General features: G+C 46.6%; 1 protein-coding gene, 2 non-coding genes and 1 pseudogene across 10 annotated transcripts; 2 read left to right on the plus strand and 2 right to left on the minus strand.

Moving 5' to 3' along the window:
- Nucleotides 1–139: 139 nt before the first annotated feature.
- On the minus strand, nt 140–8,674 carry ZNF692 (zinc finger protein 692). 8 transcript variants are annotated; one of them, XM_057307089.1, is made up of 12 exons: nt 8,591–8,674; nt 7,726–7,913; nt 7,413–7,547; nt 6,769–7,032; nt 6,177–6,225; nt 5,962–6,087; nt 5,414–5,635; nt 5,249–5,326; nt 5,071–5,149; nt 3,558–3,672; nt 764–863; nt 140–621 (listed from the first exon to the last, which is right to left on the minus strand). In XM_057307089.1, the coding sequence occupies exons 6-12, from the start codon at nt 6,006–6,008 to the stop codon at nt 318–320; spliced, it is 945 nt and encodes a 314-aa protein (XP_057163072.1). In that variant the 5' UTR covers nt 6,009–6,087; nt 6,177–6,225; nt 6,769–7,032; nt 7,413–7,547; nt 7,726–7,913; nt 8,591–8,674; the 3' UTR covers nt 140–317. The 8 variants fall into 8 exon arrangements, with proteins under 8 accessions (XP_057163072.1, XP_026363422.2, XP_026363421.2 ...); XM_026507637.4 differs by having other exon boundaries at nt 5,414–5,632; nt 5,962–6,084; nt 7,413–7,444; nt 8,591–8,673; XM_026507636.4 differs by having other exon boundaries at nt 5,962–6,084; nt 7,413–7,444; nt 8,591–8,673.
- A 4,634-nt stretch (nt 8,675–13,308) lies between these two features.
- LOC123001501 (homeobox protein NANOG-like) lies at nt 13,309–14,561 on the minus strand (annotated as a pseudogene).
- A 2,309-nt stretch (nt 14,562–16,870) lies between these two features.
- TRNAL-CAA (transfer RNA leucine (anticodon CAA)) lies at nt 16,871–16,976 on the plus strand. Its single transcript has 2 exons — nt 16,871–16,908; nt 16,931–16,976. It is a non-coding gene; the product is annotated as a tRNA-Leu (tRNA).
- A 291-nt stretch (nt 16,977–17,267) lies between these two features.
- Nucleotides 17,268–17,339, plus strand: TRNAE-CUC (transfer RNA glutamic acid (anticodon CUC)). The gene has a single exon. It is a non-coding gene; the product is annotated as a tRNA-Glu (tRNA).
- Nucleotides 17,340–25,625: the final 8,286 nt, after the last annotated feature.

The raw sequence follows: 25,625 nt of genomic DNA on the forward strand, positions 1-25,625 counted from the left end.
CCTTGAGGTAGGGGCCTGCGGAGAGAGGAATACAGCCCACACCTATGGCGCACACAGGCATATTCTAGCAGAGCCTGCTTCCAAAGGAATCAGGATTCCTGCGCTCCAGGTGCCAAAACACTCACTCTGCCCACACATGTCCATGTAAAATACTGGATTTATTCTGTCCTCTAGGAAGATTAAAGTAGCCTGGCTTGTTTTTTTGCCCCCACCCTGCACTCTCTGTGACCCTGGCTTCTGGGGACCAGGCAACTGGCACTTCCCTTCCTTGCTCCTCTTCAGTCTCCAGGGTCTGGCTCCTCAGAGCTCACGAATGCTCACTGCTGAGGGAGCACAGTCAGAGCCTGAGGAGCCACAGAAGGCCTGGACTCATCACCAGACCTCGGGGTCACAGGGGCAGAGACACTGGGACAGGCCTCCAATGGGCCGGGTGACTCCTGTGGGGCTGGGAGCAGCGCTGGATGGCTTTTGCTGCAGTGAGCTGCAACGCTGTCTGGCTTCTCGAAACGCTTGCCACAAAACTCACAGGGGAAGCGCAGAGTAGCGGCTGTCTCTGCGTGCTTGCGCCGGTGCCAGTTCAGGGAGGCTTTCTGGCGGCAGGTGAACCCGCAGATCTCACACCTGAGCCAGGGACAGCAGAGGGAAGGACAGGGCTTCAGCCCATCTTGACTTCCCCAGGGGTTCCCCCTGCCTCCAGCTGTCCCAGTGTCTTGCTGGTCTCCCTGGCAGCCCTACCTGCCCACCCATGCACCCCCACACTCACTGCAGGGGTTTCTCTCCAGTGTGGATGCGCCGGTGGATGACGAGGTTGCTGCTGGTGCGGAAAGACCGGGCACAGAACTCACAGATGTAGTCCCGGGTGTCTGCGGGTTCACAGGGGTCACCCCAGCATCCATCCCCAGGTCGAGGCCCCTCCTCAGTCCAGCCCACCTGCCAACCCTCACAGGAGTACTGTCCCCATTCAACCTGCTTATCCCACCCCTCCCAGCCCCCAGCAGTGCCCTGTGGCTGTCAGCTGCCCATCTCTATTTTCCCTGAGCCTGCCTCCCTAGCAGCACTAACCACCTGCCCTTTGTGCTTCTCCAGTTCTCACAGTCCTGCTGTGGGTTTTCTCCTATACCTCCAAGTCTCCAGGCAGGCTACACAGGAAGCATCCCTGCTTCTTGTGGCATCCTGTAGACCTCTGCCTTACCACCACGTACAGCCCCGCATGTTCACCTGCAGCCTTCTTCCCCATTCCTCCACCACATTCCCCAAATCTCTGGCTCCAGGCTCTCTCCTCAGCCATTACTCATGCTATTGCTCTGTTTTCTACACACCCAGCACTCCACATTTCTGTTCCCTGACCCTCACTGACCTGGTCTCCTACCCTTTTCAGCCACCACTCCTAGGTCACACCCTATCACTGCACTCCTTGAAATTCCAATTCCAAGCATCCTAGTTCCAGCAAGGGCCTTCTACTCTGTCCTGCTACAATAAGCCTGGGATTCCCCCCTGCCAGTCCAGCAACCCGCTGCCTTCCCACTGCCCCCCTCCACGCTTTTCACCCAGATCTCTTTCCAGGGTGTCTTTGTAGCCTTCCTTCACTCGCACTACGAATTCACTGGCCACCCTCTCCCTTAGCTGTACCTGTTTGATTAACATCCAACTCAAGATAAACACAACCCTTGGCCTGCTCCAGGAATACACAGGTGTGGTAAGGGGAGCAGAAACCCCACCCACAATCCGTTCGCCTATCCCTCAGCCTCTCCTTTTCATTACAAGTCCCAAGGGCCCACCATATGCCTCTGCATTTTCTTGGTCAGTTCTCTCTCTCACTCTCAGGAGTCCATAAGGCCATTTTCCATACCACCTCCTCTCTCTGCTAGCTCATTCAGCAGTGATCTCATTTTTCAAGTCCCCAAGAAGAGAGAAGCCAGGAGAGAATAACCACATGTCCCCCCCAACCCAACCTAATCCATCAGCCAACTTGCTTCCGTGCCCATATATGTGAATATTCCTTGTTCACTGCAGTCACCCTCCAGTGGTGCAGACATGCCGCTTCTTCCTGACCGGAGGTTACCCCGAGCCCCCAACGTGGGCATCGGTAAGCCTTTGCTCTCAGTGGGATCATTCCCATCTCTGTACTCCCAAACTCACAGACCTCCAGCTAAGACCCCATTTTTCTACTTCTCTTCACAGCACCACTCCAAAGAGTGGCCCATACTCACTCTCTCTACTTCGCCAGCTCCTCCCTGCCTTGAACTCACTCCATTCTGGCCATCCTCCCTTGTCGCGCGCCACCTTGTCATCCAGTCAAAGGTGGCTTCCCACACCACGTCCAGCGGCCTGTCCTCATCTTACTCAGTCTTGTAGCCCTGGCACAACCCATCCCCTCCCCCCCCCCCAAGAGCACTCTCTCCACTTGGCTCCTCAAATACTGCTCTCTTTATCTGCCTCACTGGGCACTTGGGAGCTACCCTTCCCACCTGCCCCGTTCAGAACTCTTTTCTACCTGTGCTCACTCCATGTAGGTACAGTCCACCCATTTTCCCCCCAACATCTCTGAACTCCAGATTCACATCTTCTGGGATGCCTAAATGAGCATGTCCCAAATAAAATGTCCCTTTCCTAAAGCCTGCCTCTCCCTCATTTTCAGGAAATCTCATCACCTCTGCCCCGTTGCCCAGGCTGGAATCCTTCAAGTCAGCCTTGACACCCTCCTGCCCATCCACCTGTGGCCAGTCTGTCCTTCTCACAGCAGCCTTCTGGCTCCACCTTCACGCTCACATCAGCCTCTAGCCACTTCCCACCAACCCAACTGGACCAGCATGTCAAGGCTGCTATCACTGTGTGCTGCACATTCCTACAGTCCCATTTGTCCACAAGGCAGTCACTTTGCTCCTTTTAAAGTCAGCTGTGTCCTTCTGCTATACAAGACCCTGAGATGCTGCCCATCTCGTTTGGCCAGAAGCCAAGCCATGCTGATGGTAGTCTTATAGGCCCCCACCACCTACCTAACCTCTTTTCCTTTCTTTCTAACATCCTGGCCTCCTCTCCCTTCCTGGAACACACCGCGCAGAAGCCAATTCAAGGCCTTCCCAGTGCTGCCCACAGACATGGACAAGCCTCCATTCCTCCCTTAACTTAGGTCTTTGCTCAGAGCACCTTCCCTTTCTACCAGGGAGACTCCTGCTCTCCTTCTGGGCTTTCACATCTCTTTGTATCCCTGTTATCACTAGAGCGGACGTCTTATGAAGTAAGGACTGCCCTCTTTGTTCACTCTCGTATCTCAGCACCTACAACAGTCTCAAGCAGGCAGGTACTCAACACACAGAGAACTGAGTGTAAGAGCCATCCCACAGCGGGGTGTGATGGGACCTGCAGATAGGAGGTGATGGGCCCCACAGGGGAGGGGAAGGGACCCCCAGGGGGAGGTGACAGGACCCACACGGAGAAGTGAAGGCACCCGCAGGGGGAAGTGAAGACATTTTCACTCACAGAGAGAGGTGAAGGCACCCACACAGGGAGGTGACAGCACCCACAGGAGGGAAATGAGGAGGCATTTCTACACTCACCACTGTGCAGTTTAACATGCTCCTTCAGGTGTTTCTTAAAGTTGAAGGACTTCCCACAGGCTGGCTCTGGGCAGGAAAAGGACTTTTGGTGGATGTGCTGGTACTTCTTGTGGTGCTAGGAAAGGAAACAGGTGGTGTCAGGGAGACCGCCAGAGCTGGCCCAGCAGGCAGGCTGCTCTGCCTCCCCCAACAGTTCTGTCACCACCAGCTCACATCATCCTTGCCAGTTCTGACCTGAATGCGAGCATCCCATCCCATCCTGACACCGAACTCTGCCCTCATCCTATTCTGTCCTTGACTTGCATTATCTCACATTTTTGCCACAACCTTCCTTACAAAGCCCAGTTCCCTGAACAAAGTGCCATTCTGGTGACACTCTCGGTTCCCTAACCATGGAGTTGCTGTCTGCTGGGAATGAGAACATAATTCGGGTAGGTATCATTACCCTTTTCAATATCAATGTACAATAATATTGCCCAGATTGCCTACTTTATTAATAGCTCATCATGGGTGTATATTATATGACGCTTTCCTAAATCTGCTTTGGAAACACACACACACACACACGCATATGCATGCTCTCCACCTGGAACACTTTTAAGGGTAGTCTGTTCTTGAACTCACTGAGTATGTCTGGGAAATAGTTCTCCTGTCTGACCTAATTTTACATCCTGGGTCCGTAAATTGCATGGGCTTTCCCCTTTCCTATAATCCCACTTTCCCGCAGTTAAACTGCGGCTTGAGGCTGCTTCAGTCTCTTCATTAACAGGCTCCTGAGTGTTTGACTAGCCCCGCTAAAGTTATTATCCCAGAGCTTTCCCACCATGGGGGACATGCCCCGTTCCCTCTTCCAAATCCCATCCACCCTCGCTTCGCTATCCCTCTGACCTGGGCTCTCCCTCAGCTTCAGGATGTAATCCAGGAGGGCTCTGGGTAAGTGTGGGGGCTGTGGCCCCTTCCTCCTTGTGCCTCAAACCCCTCCTGCAGTTAGGCTGCATCTTCCAGTCCTCTGGCACTAGAACTACCCACTCAAGCCATCAGGGCCAGGTGGCTGCGTGTGGACTCTGGAACCCCAGCACTACCACACACTAGCTTTCTGTGTGCCTCAGTTTCCTCATCTGCAGGAAGAACAGTGTCAGCACCTACTCCCTAGGGATCTTTTGAAGATCCAGAGACTTGACACACATCAAGTGCTTGGAACAGCTGCTAGCACTCCAAGAGCCTGCAGAGTGCCATCGCCATCCCCACGGGACCCTTGGAGGGCCCATGCAACTAGCAGTGGGGGGCAGCAGCTGTGCACCTGAGGCCTGCTTTTCTGCCTTACTGACCAGTTGTCCGGATTAGTGATTAGTAACTGTAGGTAAGCTCTGCAGGTGCACCCAACCCTTTTCCTATCCACCCACACCCCAGGCTTCTTTGCTTCAGCTTCTCCTTCACCTCAGCATCTCACTAAGCCCTTCTCATATACCTCTGAGGCCACATAGAACCCAACCTGTCCCCCTCATAGCCTCACATTCAAATACTGCCGGTTGGAGAAGATCCTTCCACAGCCAGGGAAATCACAAGGCAGCAGCTCTCTTTTGGCAGCTTTCCTGGGGGAGGAGGATAGGCAGGAGCATAAGGACTCCCACGGGCTCTCCTTGGCCCCCTCCTCTCACTCCCCTTCTGAAGGCCCCCTCCCCCAGTCCTACCTAATTCTCTTGGGGCCGATCTGTGCCGTGTCCTCTTCCCAGGCCAAGGTCAGAGCAGACTGGGCCTGACTCCCAGGGCTACGGGCAGCAAAGAGGGAGCAGAGGGCCTCGAGGGAGGGCCATGTCCCAGGATGCCCCTGCCCTCTGTCTCAGCCATCAGGTTACCTGGCCAGGGGCTCAGTCTGCTGGGCTGCTTGAGGGGTCCCTCTAAGTTCCGGCTGTACACCAACTTCGGTAGGCAGAAGAGTTCCAGAACCCAATGATGATGTTGATGAGGATGGTACAGCAAGAGGACTGAGGGGAGCTGCTGGGGCCGGGGGTGTCTCCCCCTCCTTAAGTGCATGGGTGACAGGGGAAGGAAGTACTCTGGGGGCATCTGGATCACTGCTGAAAAGAGAAGGAAGAGGAGGGCTTTATCTTCCTGGGCTCTCAGCTAGCCTTCAACCCAACCCCAGGCCCTAAATTGCAAAGATCCCAAACTCAGAACAACCCTACCCCTACCCCAGGATCTCTGTTCACACCAGCTTTCAGCTTTCATTCTCCTCTAAGCCTAACTTCATCCCCTTTCCCCAATTCAAAACCTCCAATTCTTTCTGCCTTCCCCACCAATAAGCCTTTCCCTCCCCTTGGGTCTGGAAAGCTTGGGATCCCTGACCAGCTAGCTGCTCCCTCCCTCCTGTTCTGTTCAACATCTTCCCACAACCCCAACTTGCTCATCTGGGGAGGAGCTGTAGGTCCATGGGCTGGCATCACTGAGCATCTCCTCTTCATCCTCATCTTCCTCCTCCCCCTCTTCTCCTGGGGTTGGGAAGGTCTCCAGTAGGGGTCCCACTTCCCTGCTGGACCAAGGAAGGGAAGCCTCAGGCTCTGCTCCCTCACCTGCGCTGTTCACCCAAGTCTATCCTTTCCCTCCCAAACCCAACCTCACCTGGGCAACCTGGCCTCCTGAGTCCTCTCATCATGCTCAGATTCCAAACCTGTTGGCACAGGTAGGGTCAAAGGGGAAGGAACTCTGGGCTAGGGGGATGAGGACAGGTATACTTCTAAGGTCTGAAGTGGTGGGAGGACTTTTGGGAAGGAGGGTGCAGAGGCTACTGGGATGGGAAGTGATATTTTACTTTACAGATGATACATTCACATGACTCAAAAAATAAAAGTATAAAAAGGTACACTTTGAAGTCTCTTTTCCAATACAGTCCCCCAATCACCTAGTCCTTCCCACAGAGAACCTGCCCTTCTACATGCCCTTCCAGAGATATTATATATATATATATATATACACACATATGTTTTTCTCTTTCTCCCCTTATTTTTCCACTAATGGTAACACAACATACAACATAAATCTTATTCTGTATTTTGCTTTTTATACCTAAAAATATATTTGAGGATATAATTCCTTTGTCAGCATAGTTTTTCCACTGAGAAAGGATAATTTTTAGAAAATGGGGTTCTAAGCTACAGAGATGGGAACCATTTTCCCTCGCGTTTCTCCACAACTCTTCTTTTCTGCGGCCTACCTGCAGGTTCCTGCCCACTCCTGGGCTCCGGGCACCAGCTTCTCCGGGCAGTATTTGGACAGGAAACTGGCTTGGGCTCCTCTGGAGATATGGAGCCTGAAGAGGGGCCCCAGGAGAAGGTATGGCCTGCAGAGCACTCCCATACAAGCCCCCCATCTTGGCCCCCGGGCCCCCGAAGCCCAGGCACTAGGCTGCACTCTCGGCTGTGGGCATGAGACAGGAGCACCAGATACTGCAGACCCTTGGGGGGCAAAGGCTCAGGACCTGAAGTGGTAAAGGCAACAGTCAGGGCAAGCTGGGAAGCCTCCTCCCCTCATCCTGGGACCACACCCTCACAGACCTGTCCCCCAACCCTTCCCCCGCGCCCCCCCCCCCCCGGGGCAATGCCAGACCCTAGTTCAGTTTACCATTCTTCAGAGCCCAGAACCCCCAAGGTCCTGAGATATTGCTCTCTTTTCCACAGGCTGCCCCCATCAAACTACCTTGGGCTCCCCAACTCCCCCGCCCCTTTTCCCCAAATCACTCAGGGTCCCCTCTGATCCATCCCCTTTCGGAGGGTGCTTCTGGGTCTCATCACTCCCTGTTGCCCCTCTTCCCTCCCTGGCTCCTGACCACCCCCCCACCTCTAGTTATTTCCTACCTACCTGCACAGAGCACACAGCCTGAAGAAGTGTACCTGCGAGGGGAAGGAGAGGGATAGAAGAGAGGCAGCTTAGGTGGGGATCCAGGCCAACTGCCCTCGGCTCTCAGCACGCACACACTTTCAGGCGCCCTATTCGCTGGGGACAAAGAGGAGGGCAAGGGACCCAGAGAGGCCACAAATCACACAGGCTGTTGTGCTGAAATGAGAAATCTGCAGATGTAACGAGCAGGGGGCCGGCCGGCACCTGATCCAGGGAGGGGACTGGGTGGTGCAACCTGGGTGCCCTCCCCCACAGCCCCGCCCCGGCCCCTAACCGGTCCAACAGGAACTTAGCGAGCTGCGAGTGCAGGGAGAAGCCCAGCCGCTCCTTGAGGAGGCACCACTGCTCCATGTGGCCGCCCAGGCGGATGCGGCACTTGCTGCGGCGCGCGTCCAGCTGCCGCCGCTTCTCCTGCCGCCTGCGAGATGCGTCCACCGGGGAGGAAGCCATGGGCACCAGGACCTACAGGGTGGAGGAGACACGCGTATGGGCGGACCCGATCTCGGGCGCGAGGCCCCGGCTCCACCCGCCGCTGGGGCCTCAGTTTCCTCATCGGTGAACTGGGAGCAAGACTAAGTCATTTCCTAGCATCCGCCGCCGTTGGGCCCCAAACGCCCCAGCTTACGTTACAGGGCATGTAAACTAGCGCTGTGGAGTGGGAGGTAGGGAGACAGAGTCAAAGTGAGAACAATGGCCTGACCCCGAGCACACTGAAGTGTAGAAACGGGAGATATGGGGAAGGGGCGTGAGATTTTCACGGAGAATTTTCAACTGGGTTTGGACGCGGGGTGGGTAACAGTTTCATCTTGAAGAGAGCACAGGCCTTTACTGCCTTCACTGGCTGACGGGGGGAAGGGGAGGTGGTGTCTACTGGGGGCGCTCTTCACAGTGGGGTGAATGTGGGTGGGACCGGGGTCTGGAGGGCGCTCCCACCCCGTCTCGGGCCGCCCCACTTAACGCTCACTATGCGTAGGACAGGCCAATTCCAAAGGCAGCTCCCAGGCCACCCAGAGCGCCCGCCGCGGTCCACCCCCACCCGGCCTTACCTGCGAGCCCCCACCCGCCCTCAGCCCGACTGCGCCTGCGCCTCCCCCGCCTCGCGCGCAGGCCCGGAGAGCGGCTGGAGGACAAGGGCCCACCTCGCGCGCACGGCCGCCGTTTCTCTTTTAAGAGGAACCCGTCCCCCTCCGCGTCGGTGGCTCCTGCCCGGAACAGGCGCCGGGGCGGCTGGGAGGGGACAGGCTGAGGCCGGCGGCGCGCGCCTGCGCATTGGCCACCGAGCGCACCGCCTGCCGGGAGACGTAGTTCCCGCAGGAATTGCCCAATCCTGTCGCTGAGCTCCGGGGAAGCTGTGGGGCGGTGGCTTCTGTCGCGAGTCCCTGCGCTTGATGGGGAAATGTACAGAGCCAAGCCCTACCCTGTGTGCCAACCCCAGTCCCTCCAGCCTGCTCAGGGATGTCACCTCCACAATTGTTCCTATGTTGTACTTCACCAACAACTTCTCCCCCTCAATTGCCACTAACATGCAAACATGTGCTGCAGAATCAGCCACCTTAAAAGCCGACTAGCCGCCTCTCTAGAACCCAAGGGCCCATCCAGCTATGGACCCTTCCCTCTGAGGCATGAAAAGTCCTCTGAAAAGTTGCCCAGATTCGCTGTGGACTCTTCTTCACTTCCCATTCTCTCTTCAAATGACTCCAGTGGTGCTTTCTTCCATCAGGCCGCTAGAATGGTGCCTCTCAGAGTCACTTGCTGCGGCCTGTCCGTCTTCAGAGCAACGTCTGACAATGTAGAGCTTTCCCTCCATACCCCTCTATCCCAAACCCCAATGGCTTCTGTGACTTCACACTTCCTGGTTTTATACCTTCCTCATTCTCTCCTCTTTTCCTTTTTGGACCACTGTACCACCAAAATACAGTGTCCCCATGGATTGGAACCAAGACCAAATATTCTCTTTTATCTCTTGAGTGATCTAATTGTCCCGTGGATTTATTTTTTTTCTTCCAAGTTTTTATTTAACTTGCAGTTAGTTAGCATACAGAGTAATATTGGTTTCAGGTGTAGAATGTAATGATTGGTCACTTACATATAACAACCCGTGCCCTGCTTCATACCCATCACTTACTTACCCCATCCCCCACTTCCATCTACCCTCCAGCAACCCTCCGCTCATTCTCTATAGCTAAGAGTTAGCTTTGTGGTGCCTGGGTAGCTCCGGTAATGATCCAGGGGTCCTGAGATCCAGCTTCCTCCACACCCTGGTGCTCACTGCTCGTGGGGAGTCTACTTCTCTCTCTGTCCTCCTCCCGCTCGTGTGTGCTCTCTCTCAAATAAAAAAGTAAAAAAAAAATTTTTTTTAAGAGTCTGATTTTTCTCACTCCTTTTTTTCCCCCTCCCTATCTGTTAGGTTTCTTAAATTCCACATATGAGTGAAATCATGTGGTATTTGTCTTTCTCTGACTAATTTAGTTCCTTAGCATAATATATTCTAGCTCCATCCTGTTAATGCAAATGGCAAGATTTCATTCTTTTTGATGGCTGAGTAATAGTCCAATCTCTCTAGCTCAGGGCCCTCCTATTCAGCCATGTTCCCAAACTCCCGATTTGTTAAAACATATATAGCCCTGCCCCAAGTATTTTTCCCCAGAGCACTCTCTTCTTTGTGAAGATTATGTATCCTGAACAGCTATCCTTGGATACAGTTCAAGTACTTGGGCTCAAATAAAAGTCTCTTCCTTTTTTTTTTTTTTTTTTTTTTAGGTTTTATTTATTGGACGGAGAGAGAGCACAAGCAGGGGGAGCGACGGGCAGAGGGAGAAACAGGCTCCCCACTGAGCAAGGAGCCCAGTGCTGGACGCAATCCGAGGATTCTGGGATCATGACCTGAGCCAAAGACAGACGCATAACCAACTGAGCCACCCGAGGATCCCTCTTCTTTTCTTTCTTTCTTTCTTTTTTTTTAAAAGACATTCTACAACGTTTGTTCATTTTGTGTGGACAACAATGAATCCTGTTGGCTCCACCTTCAAAACGTATCTAGAATTCCACTCTCTCACTACTTGGCTTGCTGCCACCCAGTTTAGTCAAGTGGACTTGTAGTAGCCTCTCAATTGCTCTCTCTGCTTCACTCCTGCATTCTAATGTCTACTTTCCATACAACAGCAAGGGCATCCTTATATAGCAGGCCATAGCTTACCACACCTCAATTCAAAGCTGTCCTCCTCACTCAGTGTCATTCCACAGACTGGCATCAGTCCTTCTCACTCAGTTCCAGCCATACTGTGTTTTGGCTTTCCTTGTTGGCCTTCGTATTTGCTCTTCCCTCTCCTTGAAGCCCTCTGGCCCCAGATACTTTGCTCCCTGAATCTCTTCAAATTTCTGCTCAAAAGGCACATCCCGAGAGGCCTTCCTCATCACCTGCATCTCTCTCTACCTTTTTTTCTCTGCTTTATTTTTTGTCACAGTACTTATCACGCCCAACATATAATAATCTTGTTTATTATAGGTATTTCTCTACTGGAATGTAAACTTCCTAAGAACAGATACTTTGTTGTCTTCTTTGCTGCATCCAGCATAGGGCTTTCTCTGGGCACGGCAGTGGGAGTGAAGGCAGATCAAGTATGTTGAGGAAAGGCAGCTAGCTCACTGGGGCACATGGGAGACTGTGAAGTGGGGTCAAGCTGGCCAGAAGGTCTTGAAGGCCAAGTAGCCTACCAGAGAAGTTGGATGTTATCATAAGCATTATAGGAAACACCATTCCCTGTCTCCCTTCAGTCTGGGGCTCAATATGATAAGAAATGATTATCCAAAAGTTGTAAATAAACAACATAGGTAACTAGTGACAAACACGATCCCTGACTCAACTTTACTTAGGCTCCTATTGTCACTGGCCTGACACCCCGAACTCAGAAAATTTCTAGTAGAAGCTTCTGCTTAATTGTCAATCTTTCTTGTAGAAACTAAACTCCTAGAAGCTTCTGTCTAGTTGTCAGTCTTACCTTTTAGAAACAAGCTAACAAACTACTAGAACAGAAAAAGAAACATTTGAGGGAGATCCTGCCCAGATGAATCAGAAAGTGCCAGGAGTGACCAACAATAACTTCAGCCTCATTTAATGTTAAAATCCCCTTCTGAATATTCATCCCATGCCCTAAAGGAGCCCATGTTTCCTCCTTTGGGGAGACACAGCTTTGGAAATTATTCCCTGTGATCTCTTTATTTGTACAAATAAAGATGGCCTTGTAAGGCCACTCCACCTGGTATAATCTCTGTCTGTAATTCACTGAGGAGCAGGCCCACTTTGGCTCAATAAAACATTGAGCCCTTTTTTCAACTAGGCCTCAACCTTGGGCTTCCATGTCCATCCCTGCAGAGTCTAAATTTTTTTAAACGTAAAGTGGTATTTACCCCAAAGATACAGATGTAGTGAAAAGAAGGGTCATATGTACCCCAATGTTCATAGCAGCAATGTTCACAATAGCCAAACTGTGGAAGGAGCCGAAATGCCCTTCAACAGATGAATGGATAAAGAAGATGTGGTTCATATATATATAATGGAATATTACTCAGCCATCAGAAAGGATGAATACATACCATTTGCACTGACATGGATGGAACTGGAGGGTATTATGCTAAGTGAAATAAGTCAAGCAGAGAAAGACAGTTATCATATGGTTTCACTCACATGTGGAACATAAGGAATAGCATGGAGGACCATAAGGGAATGGAAGGAAACCTGAAGGGGGAGAAATCAGAGAGGGAGACAAACCATAAGAGACTACTGACTATGGGAAACAAACTGAAGGTTGCTGGAGGGGAGGTGAGTGGAGGGATGGGGTAATGGGGTGACGGGTATTAAGGAGGGCACGTGATGTGATGAGCACTAGGTGTTATATGCAACTAATGAATCATTGAACGCTATATCAAAAACTGATGATGTACTATATGTTAGCTATTTTAATTTTTTAAAAAAAGAAAAAATAAATAAATAAAGGTAAAGTGGGTATTTTATTTATTTGTACTTAAACCTGTAAACCTACCAGTCAAACTGGTACTATTATCATGATGCATTAAAATATAAAACCTCTGGGCGCCTGGGTGGCTCAGTCAGTTAAGCATCTGCTTTGGCTCAGGTCATGAACCCAGGATCCAGGGATCGGGTCCAGGGATCTGGTCTAGGGAGCAGGTCCAGGGATCAGGCCCTGGATCAGACTCCCTGCCTCTCCCTATGCTCCTACCCCCTGCTCATGCTCTCTCTCTCTCTATCAAACAAATAAATAAAATCTTTAAAAAAAAAACTAAAATAAAATACAAAACCTCTTTCTACAAATACTAGAATAATGAACAAATTAGGAGTTGTAGTAAAACAGCACAAGGGGCAGAGGAAATCAAAGAAGCATATTATAGCTTAACTCTTCACCATAACCACTGAGGTTGTCAACAAGTAAATCCTCTCAATCCTAGAAAATACGGGTAATCCTTCATCACACCTCTATGTTTTTACTTCCTTTTTTTTTTTTTAAATTCAAGTCAGTTAACATATAGTGTACTATTGGTTTCAGGAGTAGAATTTAGTGATCCATCACTTCCTATTCTTGAGGTTAGATTCTAGAACCCAAAAATATTCAAACTAGTATTATATCTAGTTATCTACAGCAAGAAACATCTTTTATCATGTTGTCCATGCCGCCAATGCTACTAAAAGCTCTTTGATTAGACTCCAATCATATCCCCTCAACTGACCCAATAAGCATAAAGAGAAACAATAGCAAGGCAGAGACACAGGACCCTAAAAGACAAATCCTGGGAGAAGTAACACAGCCACTGCCCAAATTGAGATTGAATAATATACTCATTGTCACACATCTTCAGGCTGTATGTTCACAGAGTACTTTGGGAAAAAATCCATAATTTGCTGGATACTAAAATACTGGGCAGTTTGCTCTTTTACACTATGGCTTTCCCCGGCAGTTTCTAAGATGGACTCCAAATCGCTGACAGAATTTTGTGGGATCTGGGGCTGCAGGGATTCCTTTCCACAGCTGTGGAGCTGGCTGTTTCAGGTTGGGGGCACCAGGTCCGACTATTCCAGGAACGGTTTCTCCGAGATTGGCTTTTCCAGGTCTAGTTGCTCCAATTTGTGTTACTCCAGGTATGGCTGCTCCAAATTGGAAGGCTTCCAGAAGTGTTCATCAGGAATCCCTGGTGATAGGAATAGAAGCCTGGGTATCCTGTAGTTGCTGAGCTATTCTGAGTCACACTGTTGCTATTCTTTGGCCAGTTGTTTTTCTGCTACCTCTTACATTTCATTCTCTGGTTCTGGAACCAGGTCTTAACCTGCTGATAGCTAAGGTTCAGAAAGTTAGAAAGTTCTTGAATCTGCTGGAAACTGAGGTATTTCTGTCTCTGAAATCTGTCATTGAGTACATATAGCTGGGTCTGAGAGAATATGGTTCTGATCTTCTGTTTCTTGCCATGGACTGTATCTTCCTTCTTCACTGTGCTCTCCTCTACAGAAGTGGGTAGTAGTTTTACTCTGGGACTGGCAAAAGAATCAGGGCTGTCCTAAATAAGCAGATCCATGGAGGAAGGAAGAGAAGATAGTGTCCTCATGTGGGGTGTCAGCGGGCAACATTTGCAAAGATGCATAATTTTCTTCAGGCCCATAAATCTCAGGTGTTGAAGAGTCCCTAGAATTGGGTGCTTTGGGGCAAAGTGGGCACTGGGGCTGAGTTGCATCCACACTTATTGCAAGGCCATTGTAATGCAAAAGATAGCTGCCTGGTTGTCCAGACTGGGTGGGGAACAGTTTCCTGGGGTCACAGAACCTTAGTTTGCCCAGAGCCCTGGAGTCTAATTTTAATAATCCTAATCCTAATCCTAATAATAATAATAATAAATAATAATAGACTGATAGTCTGATTTCAATAATCCTAATTTTAATAATCCTGATAGTTCCAGAATCCCTTCCCCCTTGATATTTAATCGCTCTCTAGATCTAATCAAAACCCTCATCCCCCACCATCCTCCAGGTGATACCTCATGACTGGCCTGCCTTTAGCAGAAATCCTGTGAGCAAGAATTTCCTTACTCGTGTCTCTTCTCAATCATTTTCCATCCAGTGATTCTTATCCTGCTCTTTGACTATAAATCCTTGTTTGTCCTTGTTTTATTTAGAATTGAGCCCAGTTCCATATGAGGTTTTATATCCCCTACGGCAATAGTTCCTGAATAAAATCTGTTTTTACCACTTAACTACCGTCCAGCTCTTGTCCTCTTGGATGCTAGGTGTCCTAACAGTGGAGCGCTTAGCCTTGTCTAGATTTTTGGGGATTAACTGATTCCATGGGCACCTTTGATAGACTTGGCTATTTTATAATTTTGCAGGTATAGAGGTTAACCTGTAGAAAAGTGATAGCAATGCAAATGGTTTCTGTTTGAGAACAAGGCCAGAGATTCCTGTTTACGGCAATACAAATAAAATTTGTCAGGAGATGTCCCTGATTTCTGTCTGGTAAAAACAAACAAACAAACAAACCCAAAGTAGAAATCATAACTTTAAGCACCATAGTTTATTACTTATCCTTAGGATCTTAACCTCCCCTCAATCTGTTAGCAATCTTTTTTCGACATTCCTCTGACTGACCGATTACTTAAAAAAAAAAAAAAAAAACCTCTTCAAAATCTCCTTTGAATTGGTTATAGCATCACTCAGTGCCCCTCATACTGAACTGAATAAAATCTTGACACATTTACATCATATATTTGCATGGGAGTCATGTGTTTTAACTTTTTAAAATTATTTTAGCAAATGTCACCGCAGCAGGCCTTACTTGACCACCACAGTCTAAAACTACAACTTGCTATTTCACTACCCTACTTTTGTTCCTACACCCTGTGTATTTGTGCAAATTGTTTCCCTCACTAGCAGTCAGTTTTCCAGGGCGGGGGCTTCTGTGTTTGTTCATTGCTATATTTTCAGTGGAGCCTCAAAACTCAGTGAAGGAATGAATGAGTGAGAGTCTGGAGCAGAGGAGTTGGGCCTTCCCACTGGTTGCTAAAGCACTCTAGCTGTCTTTGCACTCTTTTGTTAACTCTTCCCCAAAATTCTTTTTCTACTTGGCCTGACTTTTGGACTTCCATGTTTGTCTCTGCATTGTCCGACTTTTTTTTTTTTTTTAAGATTTTATTTATTTGACAGAGAGAGTGGCAGCGAGAGAGGGAACACAAGCAAGGGGAGTGGAAGAGGGAGAAGCAGGCTTCCCGCTGAGCTGGGAGCCGGATGCGGGGCTCGATTCCAAAACACTGGCATCATGACCTGAGCAGAAGGCAAACGCTTAGGGGCTAAGCCACCCAGACGCCCCTGCATTGTCCAATTTTAACAAGATTCCTGCTAAATAAGTTTAGCCAGAATCTCCCATCCTTGATATCTGATCATCCTGGATATCTAATGGGGTTCCTCATCCTCCACCATCCCCAAGATGATATCTTATCACCTGTCCTTCCTTCAGCAGGAATCTTGTCAGGCGTTTGAAGCAGAATTCCCCCCTTACCCTTGATGATGTTTTTTTCTCTTACTAATTTTCCATCCACTGACCCCCATCTGGTCCCTTAGCTATAAAATTTCACTTTTCTTTGTTGTATTCCGAATTTGAGTTCAATTTCTCCCCACCCCACCCCTCACTGCAAGACCCCGTTGCAGTGGTCCTTACACCTAACCTGATAGCCGCCCTTAAATAAAGTCTTCCTTAACAGTACTTTTAATAAGCGTCATAAATAAATACTTTTTTCTTTAATAGTTAGAATAATCGTTTTCTTTAACACTTTTCCCCCATTATCTCCAATCATGGCTGTGCGACTTGGCGGAGGCAGAGAAGCGGATCTTGAAGGATGGGTGGGTGTGCCAGGGAGAGTAAGGCAGAAATACCTAATAATAACGAAAACAACAGCAGCAATCGCTTGCCACTTACTCCATGGCGAGTATGTTTCCACGTGCTTTCCAAGTATTAACCGGCTAGAGTTTTACCAGCGAGGGCCAGGGATGAGTGGCGGAACCCGGCGTCTGGCAGTGGCAGGTCGGGGCGCCGGGCAGCAGCCAGGATTTCGCTTTGCCTTCGCCGCTACAGTTTTCCGCCTTCCGTGGGTCCGACGCCTGCGCAGTGGTCACGAACCCTTTTAGTTTTCCAAGGGGTTTGCGCTTGCCTCTTGTTTGACTAGTTCAATTCCCTGCCCGGAAGACGAAGGTTGGACAGTCCCGGGTGCAGAAAAGACCCCTCATTCTTCAGGATTCTAGGCGAGCGGCAGGCAGGAACGCGGCACCCAGCCCGCGCGGCGGCGGCGGCGGCGGCGGCGGCGGCGGCGGCGCGCGTATCGAGCCCGCGCAGGAAGCGGATTCCTCACAGCCAGCCTTTTCTTCGGGTGTCAGGATGGCCGAGTGGTCTAAGGCGCCAGACTCAAGGTGTTCACCTTCCCTGCGGGCGTTCTGGTCTCTGAATAGAGGCGTGGGTTCGAATCCCACTTCTGACACATGCTTTTTGTTTCCTTCCCCTAAAGGACCCCAAAACCATCCTGTGTCTGCTGGTGGGTTGGTTGTTTTTTGGGTTTTTTGTTTTGTTTTGTTTTTTTCCGAGAGGGCAGCCATACTCAGACTATAACGTCGCCGCAGTCCTCCATTACCGATTTTTCCGGATCTGCAGCGGCTGCTACTAGAAGGGAGAAGAAGTTTAGGCACCTAAAATTTAGCCAATCGTGTTTGCGCTCTCAGTGTCGTGCACCAGAAATTTATTCTAGCTTGTTAGATAGTGTGCAAGTAGGTCCTCCCTGGTGGTCTAGTGGTTAGGATTCGGCGCTCTCACCGCCGCGGCCCGGGTTCGATTCCCGGTCAGGGAAAGAACTTTTTCCACTGTAAAACTTCAAACTATGTCTGGTAGCTTTCTGTTTTGGCAGAAAGTAACTATAAGTGAATGGTACTACGGTGAATGAACGCTGGCTGTGTGACTGGCAGTGGCATATACCCAGGATGCAGGCAGCACTGAATGATGCGAAAAGATATCCCTGGGGCTGGCTCGTGCCTGGGGTTAAAACGTCTCTGCAGGTGTCCAAAAGACATTTAGAACGGGACCTGTCACCTAGAGGGGTTTCTCAGGAGGGTCTTAGCTTCTCACGATGACTCAGATAATTGTTGCTGGAAAGAAGTCTGGTAATTCTCACCCATTCCAACATCTACCTTTTTTTTTTTTTTGAAGATATGTTTAATAATTAAAATACTGACACAACAAACACCGGTGTTCTCTCTACCTAGATACAACATTGGTTAATATTTTGCGGCATTTCTCTCTCTCTTTCTTTCTCTTTCTTGCAACCCCAGCTTGCCACCCATGTGAAACTTGCAGACATCATTACACTATTCAACATTAACATATCACCATATGCCAGTTCACATTCAAATTTCCCCCAAATGTTCCCAAAATATCTTTTATACTTTCTTTTTAAAGTTTTTATTCTAGGAATTTTCACTATTTTTCTATTGTAATTCCTATGGAAAATAATATATTGTAATAATAAAAACAGTTAAATCACATTTAACTTCTATCTTCTTAACATGTGTATAATATTCTGAGTCTCTATACCTAATTTATTGTTTTTCAAAGTAGTCGTTTCTCCTTGGGCTCCTTTTCTAGACCTCCAGGCCAGAGCTGCAGTCAGGTACACTCTACTTCCCTATTAGTTAGAACCTGGTTTCCCAGACAGCCCCAAATCTTGCACAAAGAATTTTACTTCTGCTTTACTGTGTTCTAGTAGTTGCTTTTGTTGTTGTTGTTTGGTTGTTTGTTGTAATTTAGCCCACTATGGAGCAAGGCATAGTGAATGATGAATGGCTAAGTAAGTGGTCAGGTTGATGAGTAAGTCCTGACCACACCTTTCCGGCTAAAGGCAAGTTGCTTATCCTCTCTAAAACTTAGTTTTCTAACCAGCAAAACTGGTCAAAGGATGAAGAAGAAAGAGAATGAAATTCTATCTAACCTCTAAGTTTAATTTTGAAACCTTCCCTCATCTTCAAAAGGAGTTGGAAGGGATCTAAACATACATAAGAACAAAGGAAAAAGAAAGTTGAAAGGACAAACGTCTAAATGTAACTTTTTTTTTAGTTGAAGATAATTTATTGTTCCTATTTTTTTCTCAATTAAAATAATAAAAATTAAAAATCATTATTGCTTGATATATTCACTTTGTAGAAGACAACTAATGTTGCTGTAAAGGCCCAAACTAATTTGCAGTAGTATAAAAATTACCGAAGGCATAGGCTATGAATGAATTCATAGCCTATGAGCTGAAATTTTTTATGATTTTCTAAGTGGTAGGATTATGAAAAATCTTAATTTTCTTTGTTGTCATGTTATGCATATGCTAATTTTCTACCATAGGTATATAAAATTTGTTAGTAGACGAATATACTTTATTTGAAAAACTGCTCACATTTTACACAAAAATCAGCTCAAAATGAATCACAGATTTAAATATTACATATAAAACTATAAAATTTTGGGGAGAAAATATAGAAGAAAATCATCAGGACTTAGGGCTTAGTGTAGCATTCTTAGATAACAGCAAAAGTATAATCCATAAAAGAAAACATCATTAAATCAGACCTTGTAAAAATTAAAAATTTATTCTGCAGAAGACCTTGTTAAGAGGATAAGACAAGGTATAGATAGAAAAAAATATTTGTAAACCACATATCTGACAAAGGACTCATACATAGGATACACAGAGAACTCTCAAAACAATGGTAAAAAAGTAAAATAATCCAATGTAAAAAAATAAGCCAAAGACATGAAAAGACATTAATGTTTATTTTCTTGAAGTACAAATTAAAATCACAATGAGATACCACCACTCTCTTTGCAGAATGGCTAAAATAACACCAAATGCTAGTGAAGATGAAGAGAAACTGGATCACTTATTCATTGCTGGTCAGAAGGTACATGGTATTGCCACTCTGGAAAGAGTCTGGCAATTTTTTACAATATTAAACATGCACTTACATTACCACCCCACGACTACATTCTTAGGCATTTATCTCAAGATAGAGAAATAGAGAAATGAGAACTTAGGTTCACAAAAAACCTATACACAAATGTTCATAGAACATTTATTTGTAACAGCCAAAACCAGGAAACAACTGAAATGTCCTTCAGTAGGTAAATGGTTAAACAAACTGTAGAATAGAACTCCATAGACTAGCACCATAGAATACCATTGAATGCTACTTAGCAGTAAAAACACATGAATTATTGATACAGGCAACAACTCAGATAGAGCTCAGGTAATTATGCAGAGTGAAAGAATCAATCTCAGTCTCCAAAAGTCACATACTATATGATTCCTTTTCTCTACCATTCTAGAAATGACAAAGTTATAGTGAAGTTTCAGAAGGGGCTGTCCAGGGAGCTGGGGTCTCAGGGTCCCCTGTGAGGGCTTTTCCCTGGAGATAACATTGGTGTGAGTAGAGAGTCAGGGCCTCCCTGCCCAGACAGGTGCCGGGAGGAAAGAACTTGGAGGCAAGAGGTGAGATACTGACTCACACTCTTTAGGGTTATTAGGAAGACAACTTCCCATTTCTCCATCTCTGCGGACTCTGTCTGACCTCAGAAGCCCTCCTCTGGAGCACTTAATGGACTGGTTAAAATAGGAAAGACAGGAAAAGTACTTGTCTGTCTGAATGGTGGGCTGGAAACTGGCTTGAAGGAGGCTTTGTCATCTTTCCTGGACCTTCCTTTTCCCCTCCTTATTCCTTCATTCACAAAGACTGATGGAGCAAATCATCAACAAAGTGCCAGGCTCCGTGTTACCTTAAATGCCTGTCGGAACAAGGTGCAATTGAAGTGTAGAAAGGAGAGAAGGAAAGAAAAGAGACTGGGAGGAAGGAAGAAGGAGGGAAACAGAGAAAGGGGAGGTGAGAGGGAGGGAGGGAAAAAGTAGCCAAATGGACATGCAGAGTCAATTAAAGAGTAGACACATAATAGTGTTTATTAAATCACTGAAAAGAATAAGTCCCTGCCTTCAAGAACTTCCTGTTTGCCTAAGTAAATAGCTGTACTGAATCAATCAATCAATCCTTCATTCAAACCTCTTCATTTAGTTACTCTGAAATATGCCTGAATATCTGCAGAGCACAGGGACCCTCCTCCAGAAGGAGGTTGCCCTGCAATTGCTCTGTCTCTGTCCAGGCTTCTAGTACCTCCTGAAATTCCCACAACACAAGGAATTCCTCATGCAAGGTCCTCCTTCTGCTTCTCAGAGCTCCTTCCCCAGGCCCAGGCACCAGAGTACCTCTGGTTCTTCATCAGCAGCTTGGTTTGGCTGAATGTGGGCGGGAAGGAGAGGGTGTGGTGGGTGATTACATAGATCTCTGGCATGAGCAGCCGTAGCATTGGTGTGGATGTCAGTCGACATTAGTGGAGGTAATTATCATGTACTTTGTGTTGAATAGAGAGATGGCGGGTATATGCAGCCATCTGTGTCTGTTTGGGTGTGTATGTGCATTTGTGGAACCACTGCAGAGGTGATTATATGGGCTTACACCCCATAGCCTATGCCTTCCTTTAATCTCTCAGTCTGTATACGGGTAATGCAACATACCCATGTGTACACATGTGTGGGATGTGCCCACTGAATTCTGCTTTATGTACCTAGAGCTCCAGAAATCATTTCCTGGTCCATAGAGAACTGTAGGCAAAGGAGAAGAGTCTCTCACCCACTGCCCCTCTCTCTCATCACATAGCATGCAGGTATATTATATTTAAAATTGATATACAAAGATAAAAAGGTGAAAGCTACATAACTTGTTTATTGTCTCTTGCATAAAATTATTTATTTTTAAAGATTGTATTTATTTGACAGAAAGAATACACAAGTAGGGGGAGCAGCAGGCAGAGGAAGAAACAGGCTCCCCACTGAGCAGCTAGCCTGTTGTGGGGCTCAATCCCAAGACTAGAAGATCATGACCTGAGCTGAAGGCAGACACTTTAATGACTGAGCCACCCAGGCATGCCTGGACAAAATAGTTTAGACTGACACCTGTAAAACATTGCAAAAATACCATTCAGTTTTGTAATCAATTTAAAGAGTCATGATGTACTGCTTTTTTTATTTTATTACTTTAAATTATTTAATTTGTCTCAAGCAGGAAAAAACATCCAGTGGAAAAAAGACAGTCTCTTCAATAAATGGTGCTGGGAAAATTGGACAGCTACATGCAAAAGAATGAAACTTGACCACTCTCTCACACCATACACAAAGATAAACTCCAAATGGATGAAAGACCTCTATGTGAGACAGGAATCCATCAAAATCCTAGAGGAAAGCATAGGCAGCAACCTCTACAACATCGGCCACAGCAAACTTTTTCATGACACATCTCCAAAGGCAAGAGAAACAAAAGATAAAATGAACTTGTGGGACTTCATCAAGATAAAAAGCTTCTGCACAGCCAAGGAAACAGTCAAAAAAACGAAGAGGCAGCCCACGGAATGGGAGAAGATATTTGCAAATGATGCTACAGATAAAAGACTGGTATCCAAGATCTACAAAGAACTTCTCAAACTCAATACACAAGAAACAAATAAATCAGAAAATGGGCAGAAGATATGAACAGACACTTTTCCAATGACGACATACAAATGGCTAACAGACACATGAAAAAATGTTCAAAATCATTAGCCACCAGGGAAATTCAAATCAAAACCACACTGAGATACCACCTTACACCCATTAGAATGGCAAAAATTGACAAGGCAAGAGACAACAATTGTTGGAGAGGATGTGGAGAAAGGGGATCCCTCCTACGTTGTTGGTGGGAATGCAAGTTGGTACAGCCACTCTGGAAAACAGTGTGGAGGTCCCTTAAAAAGTTAAAAATTGAGCTACCCTATGATCTAGCCAATGCACTACTGGGTATTTACCACAAAGATACAGACATAGTGAAGAGAAGGGCCATATGCACCCCAATGTTCATAGCAGCTTTGTCCACAATAGCTAAATGGTGGAAGGAGCCGAGATGCCCTTCAACAGATGACTGGATTAAGAAGTTGTGGTCCATATATACAATGGAATATTACTCAGCTATCAGAAAGAACGAATTCTCAACATTTGCTGCAACATGGATGGCACTGGAGGAGATAATGCTAAGTGAAATAAGTCAAGCAGAGAAAGACAATTATCATATGGTTTCTCTCACCTATGGAACATAAGAACTAGGAAGATCGGTAGGAGAAGAAAGGGTAAAGAAAGGGGGGTAATCAGAAGGGGGAACGAAGCATGAGAGACTATGGACTTTGAGAAACAAACTGAGGGCTTCAGAGGGGAGGGGGGGTGGGGAAATGGGATAGGCTGATGATGGGTGGTGGGGAGGGCACGTATTGCATGGTGCACTGGGTGTTATACGCAACTAATGAATCATGGAACTTTACATCAAAACCAGGGATATACTGTATGGTGACTAACATAATATAATAAAAAATATTTAAAAAAATAAATAAATTATTTAATTTGTCTCATCCAGAAACACTCTCACAGACACACTCATAATTTTTTTTATTGAGATATAATTGACATATAATATTGTATTAATTTCAGGTGTGCAAAATAATGATTTGATATATGTATATGTTGCAAAATGATCACCACAATAAATCTAATTCACATCCATCACCTCACAGAGTTACAGTTGAGAACTTTTAACATCTATTCTTCAGTAACTTTCAAATATAAAATACGGCATTATTAACAATAGTCACCATGCTATATATTAAATCCCCATAACTTATTTATTATTTAAATTTTACTCAGTTAACATATGGTGCAATATTGGTTTCTGGAGTAGAATTTGGTGATTCATCCCTTACATACAACACCCCATGCTCATAACAAGTGTCTGCCTTGATACCCCTCACCCATTTAGTCCATCCCCCACCCAGCTCCCTCCATCAACCTTCAGTCTGTTCTCTATAGTTATAACTCTCTTATGATTTGTTTCCCTCTCTCCTTTTTCCCTCTTCCCGTATGTTCCTCTGTATTATTTCTCAAATTCCACATATGAATGACATCATATGGTATTTGACTTTCTTTGCCTGACTTATTTCACTTAGTATAATAGACTCTATCTCCAACGATGTCGTTGCAAATGGCAAAAGACTTATTTATTTTATAATTGGAAGTTTGTACCTTTTAACCCTTTTCATCCATTTCACCCACCCCCACCTCCCACTTCAGCTAAACCCAACTGCCTCCAAAAGGCCCCATTGAACACAATCTCTCTCTCTCTCTCTCTGTCAAATAAATAAATAAATAAATAAATAAATAAACAAACAAACAAACCATCACTTTGGGAATTAGGGCTTCAACATATGAATTTGGGAGAGAATGGACAAAATTCTGTCCCTAACACCTTTCACCCCTCCAGTTCTCCTTGACGGTAAGCGCGTTGCCCCTTCTGTGTGCTGCGAGCCTCGTGGGGTCAGAACCTGCGGCAGCAGGCTTAGCTGCCAGGGTGGGGTGGTGCAGGGTGGTAAAGGAGGGGAGAGGAGAAGGCCGAGTCCCAGTTCACAGCTGTGCAGGAAACAAGTGAATTGAGTCTCTCTCTGGCCCTGGTGTCCAGAGCCACGGTGTCCCCCGGGTAGAATAGTCAGGGTGGCTGAGCACTTATTCTGAGCCAGGTTCTGTAGCTTACATATGGTAATTCATTTAACAGGGCGGCATTATTGCCTCAGTTTTACAGTGTATGAAAGCAAGACTCAAAGATGCTAAGTAACTTGAAAGATCACACCACATACCTAGAAATGGTGGAAAAGCAGAGCCTGGCTCCTGGTCACTCTGTCTCTTGACTCCCGGCAGCTGCGGGAGTATGTGAGGGAGGAGATGGCCCCCAGGGCCCAAGGTACGGAGGCAGCTCAAGTGCTCAGGGTGCACCAGACTTCCACCGGTCAAGCGTGTGTGGGGTCCCTAAATATCCTGTACATTTTCTTTCGCCTGCTAGAAATCCCTTTAATGGGCATCAGAAGAATCTTTCCACAATTGGGCAGACAAAAACACAACATTGCTTGCATTGAGGCTTTCGGAAGAAAGCTAACTCTTCAGCATGAGTCAAGGAGTTTCTGAGATTCCCTTGGTTCTGCAGGAAGAAAGGGGGTGAAGGACAGAAGACCTGGAGAGGTGGAAAGCTGGGGTTCTAACATGTTTACTCACAAGGCTATTTCAACAGAAGCTCCCAAATCCTGACAATTCCAGCTGCTGTGTGTTTCTTGCCTGGGCCCTTCTATAGCTTCACTGATTTCTTGTTTGGTCAGCTCTGCTTATCTCCAGGCCTCAGGCCATAGAAGACCATTTTGTTACCATGGGCCTTCCTAGGTGGCACTCAAGGCTTGTGAGGGTCCTTCCTACCTCCCTGCCCCCTTCTTCCTCACTCCCTGTATGTTAAATAACTGAAATTTAAATAAAGCTTTTAATTTTATTCATATATTTTATTTATTATTTTTTATTTTTAAATTTAAAAAGTATAAAATATAAATAAAACGTTCAAAAGAGAGATATCAGCTCACACCAGTCAGAATGGTTAAAATCAACAACACCAGAAACCACAGGTGTTGGTGAGGATGTGGAGCAACAGGAACCCTCTTACACTGCTGGTGGGAATGCAAACTGGAGCAGCCACTGTGGAAAACAGTATGGAGATTCCTCAATTAGTTAAAAATAGAGCTATCTTATGGTCCAGGAATTGCACTACTGGGTATTTACCCAAAGAATACAAAAACACTAATTCAAAGGGATACATGCACCCCCTATGTTTACAGCTGCATTATTTACGATAGCCAAGAAGCAACACATGTGTCCATTAATTGATGGATGGACAAAGAAGATGTAGTATGTGTATGTGTGTATACACACACAATGGAATATATTCAGCCAAAAAAAAAAAAAAGAAAGAAAGGAAGGAAGAAGAAGAAAAGAAAATTCTTGCCATTTGCAATGACATGGATGGAGCTAGAGAGTATAATGGTAAGTAAAATAAGTCAGAGAAAGACAAATATCATCTGATTACACTCTTATGTGGAATTTATGAAACAAAACAAACAAGTAAAGGGGAAAAAAAGAGAAAGAGACAATCAAGAAACAGAC

Source organism: Ursus arctos, unplaced genomic scaffold (assembly GCF_023065955.2).
Source record: "Ursus arctos isolate Adak ecotype North America unplaced genomic scaffold, UrsArc2.0 scaffold_5, whole genome shotgun sequence".
In the NCBI taxonomy this organism is placed as follows: domain Eukaryota; kingdom Metazoa; phylum Chordata; class Mammalia; order Carnivora; family Ursidae; genus Ursus; species Ursus arctos.

What these genes read in the sequence shown, in the direction of transcription:
- ZNF692 (XM_026507634.4), bottom strand. Translation starts at nt 7,901, where the DNA reads ATGGCTTCCTCCCCGGTGGACGCATCTCGCAGGCGGCAGGAGAAGCGG. An exon ending in GCTAAGTTCCTGTTGGACCG is followed by an intron (nt 7,445 to 7,725) that starts GTTAGGGGCCGG and finishes TTCCCCTCGCAG; the next exon opens with GTACACTTCTTCAGGCTGTG. An exon ending in ATCGGCCCCAAGAGAATTAG is followed by an intron (nt 5,150 to 5,248) that starts GTAGGACTGGGG and finishes CTCCTCCCCCAG; the next exon opens with GAAAGCTGCCAAAAGAGAGC.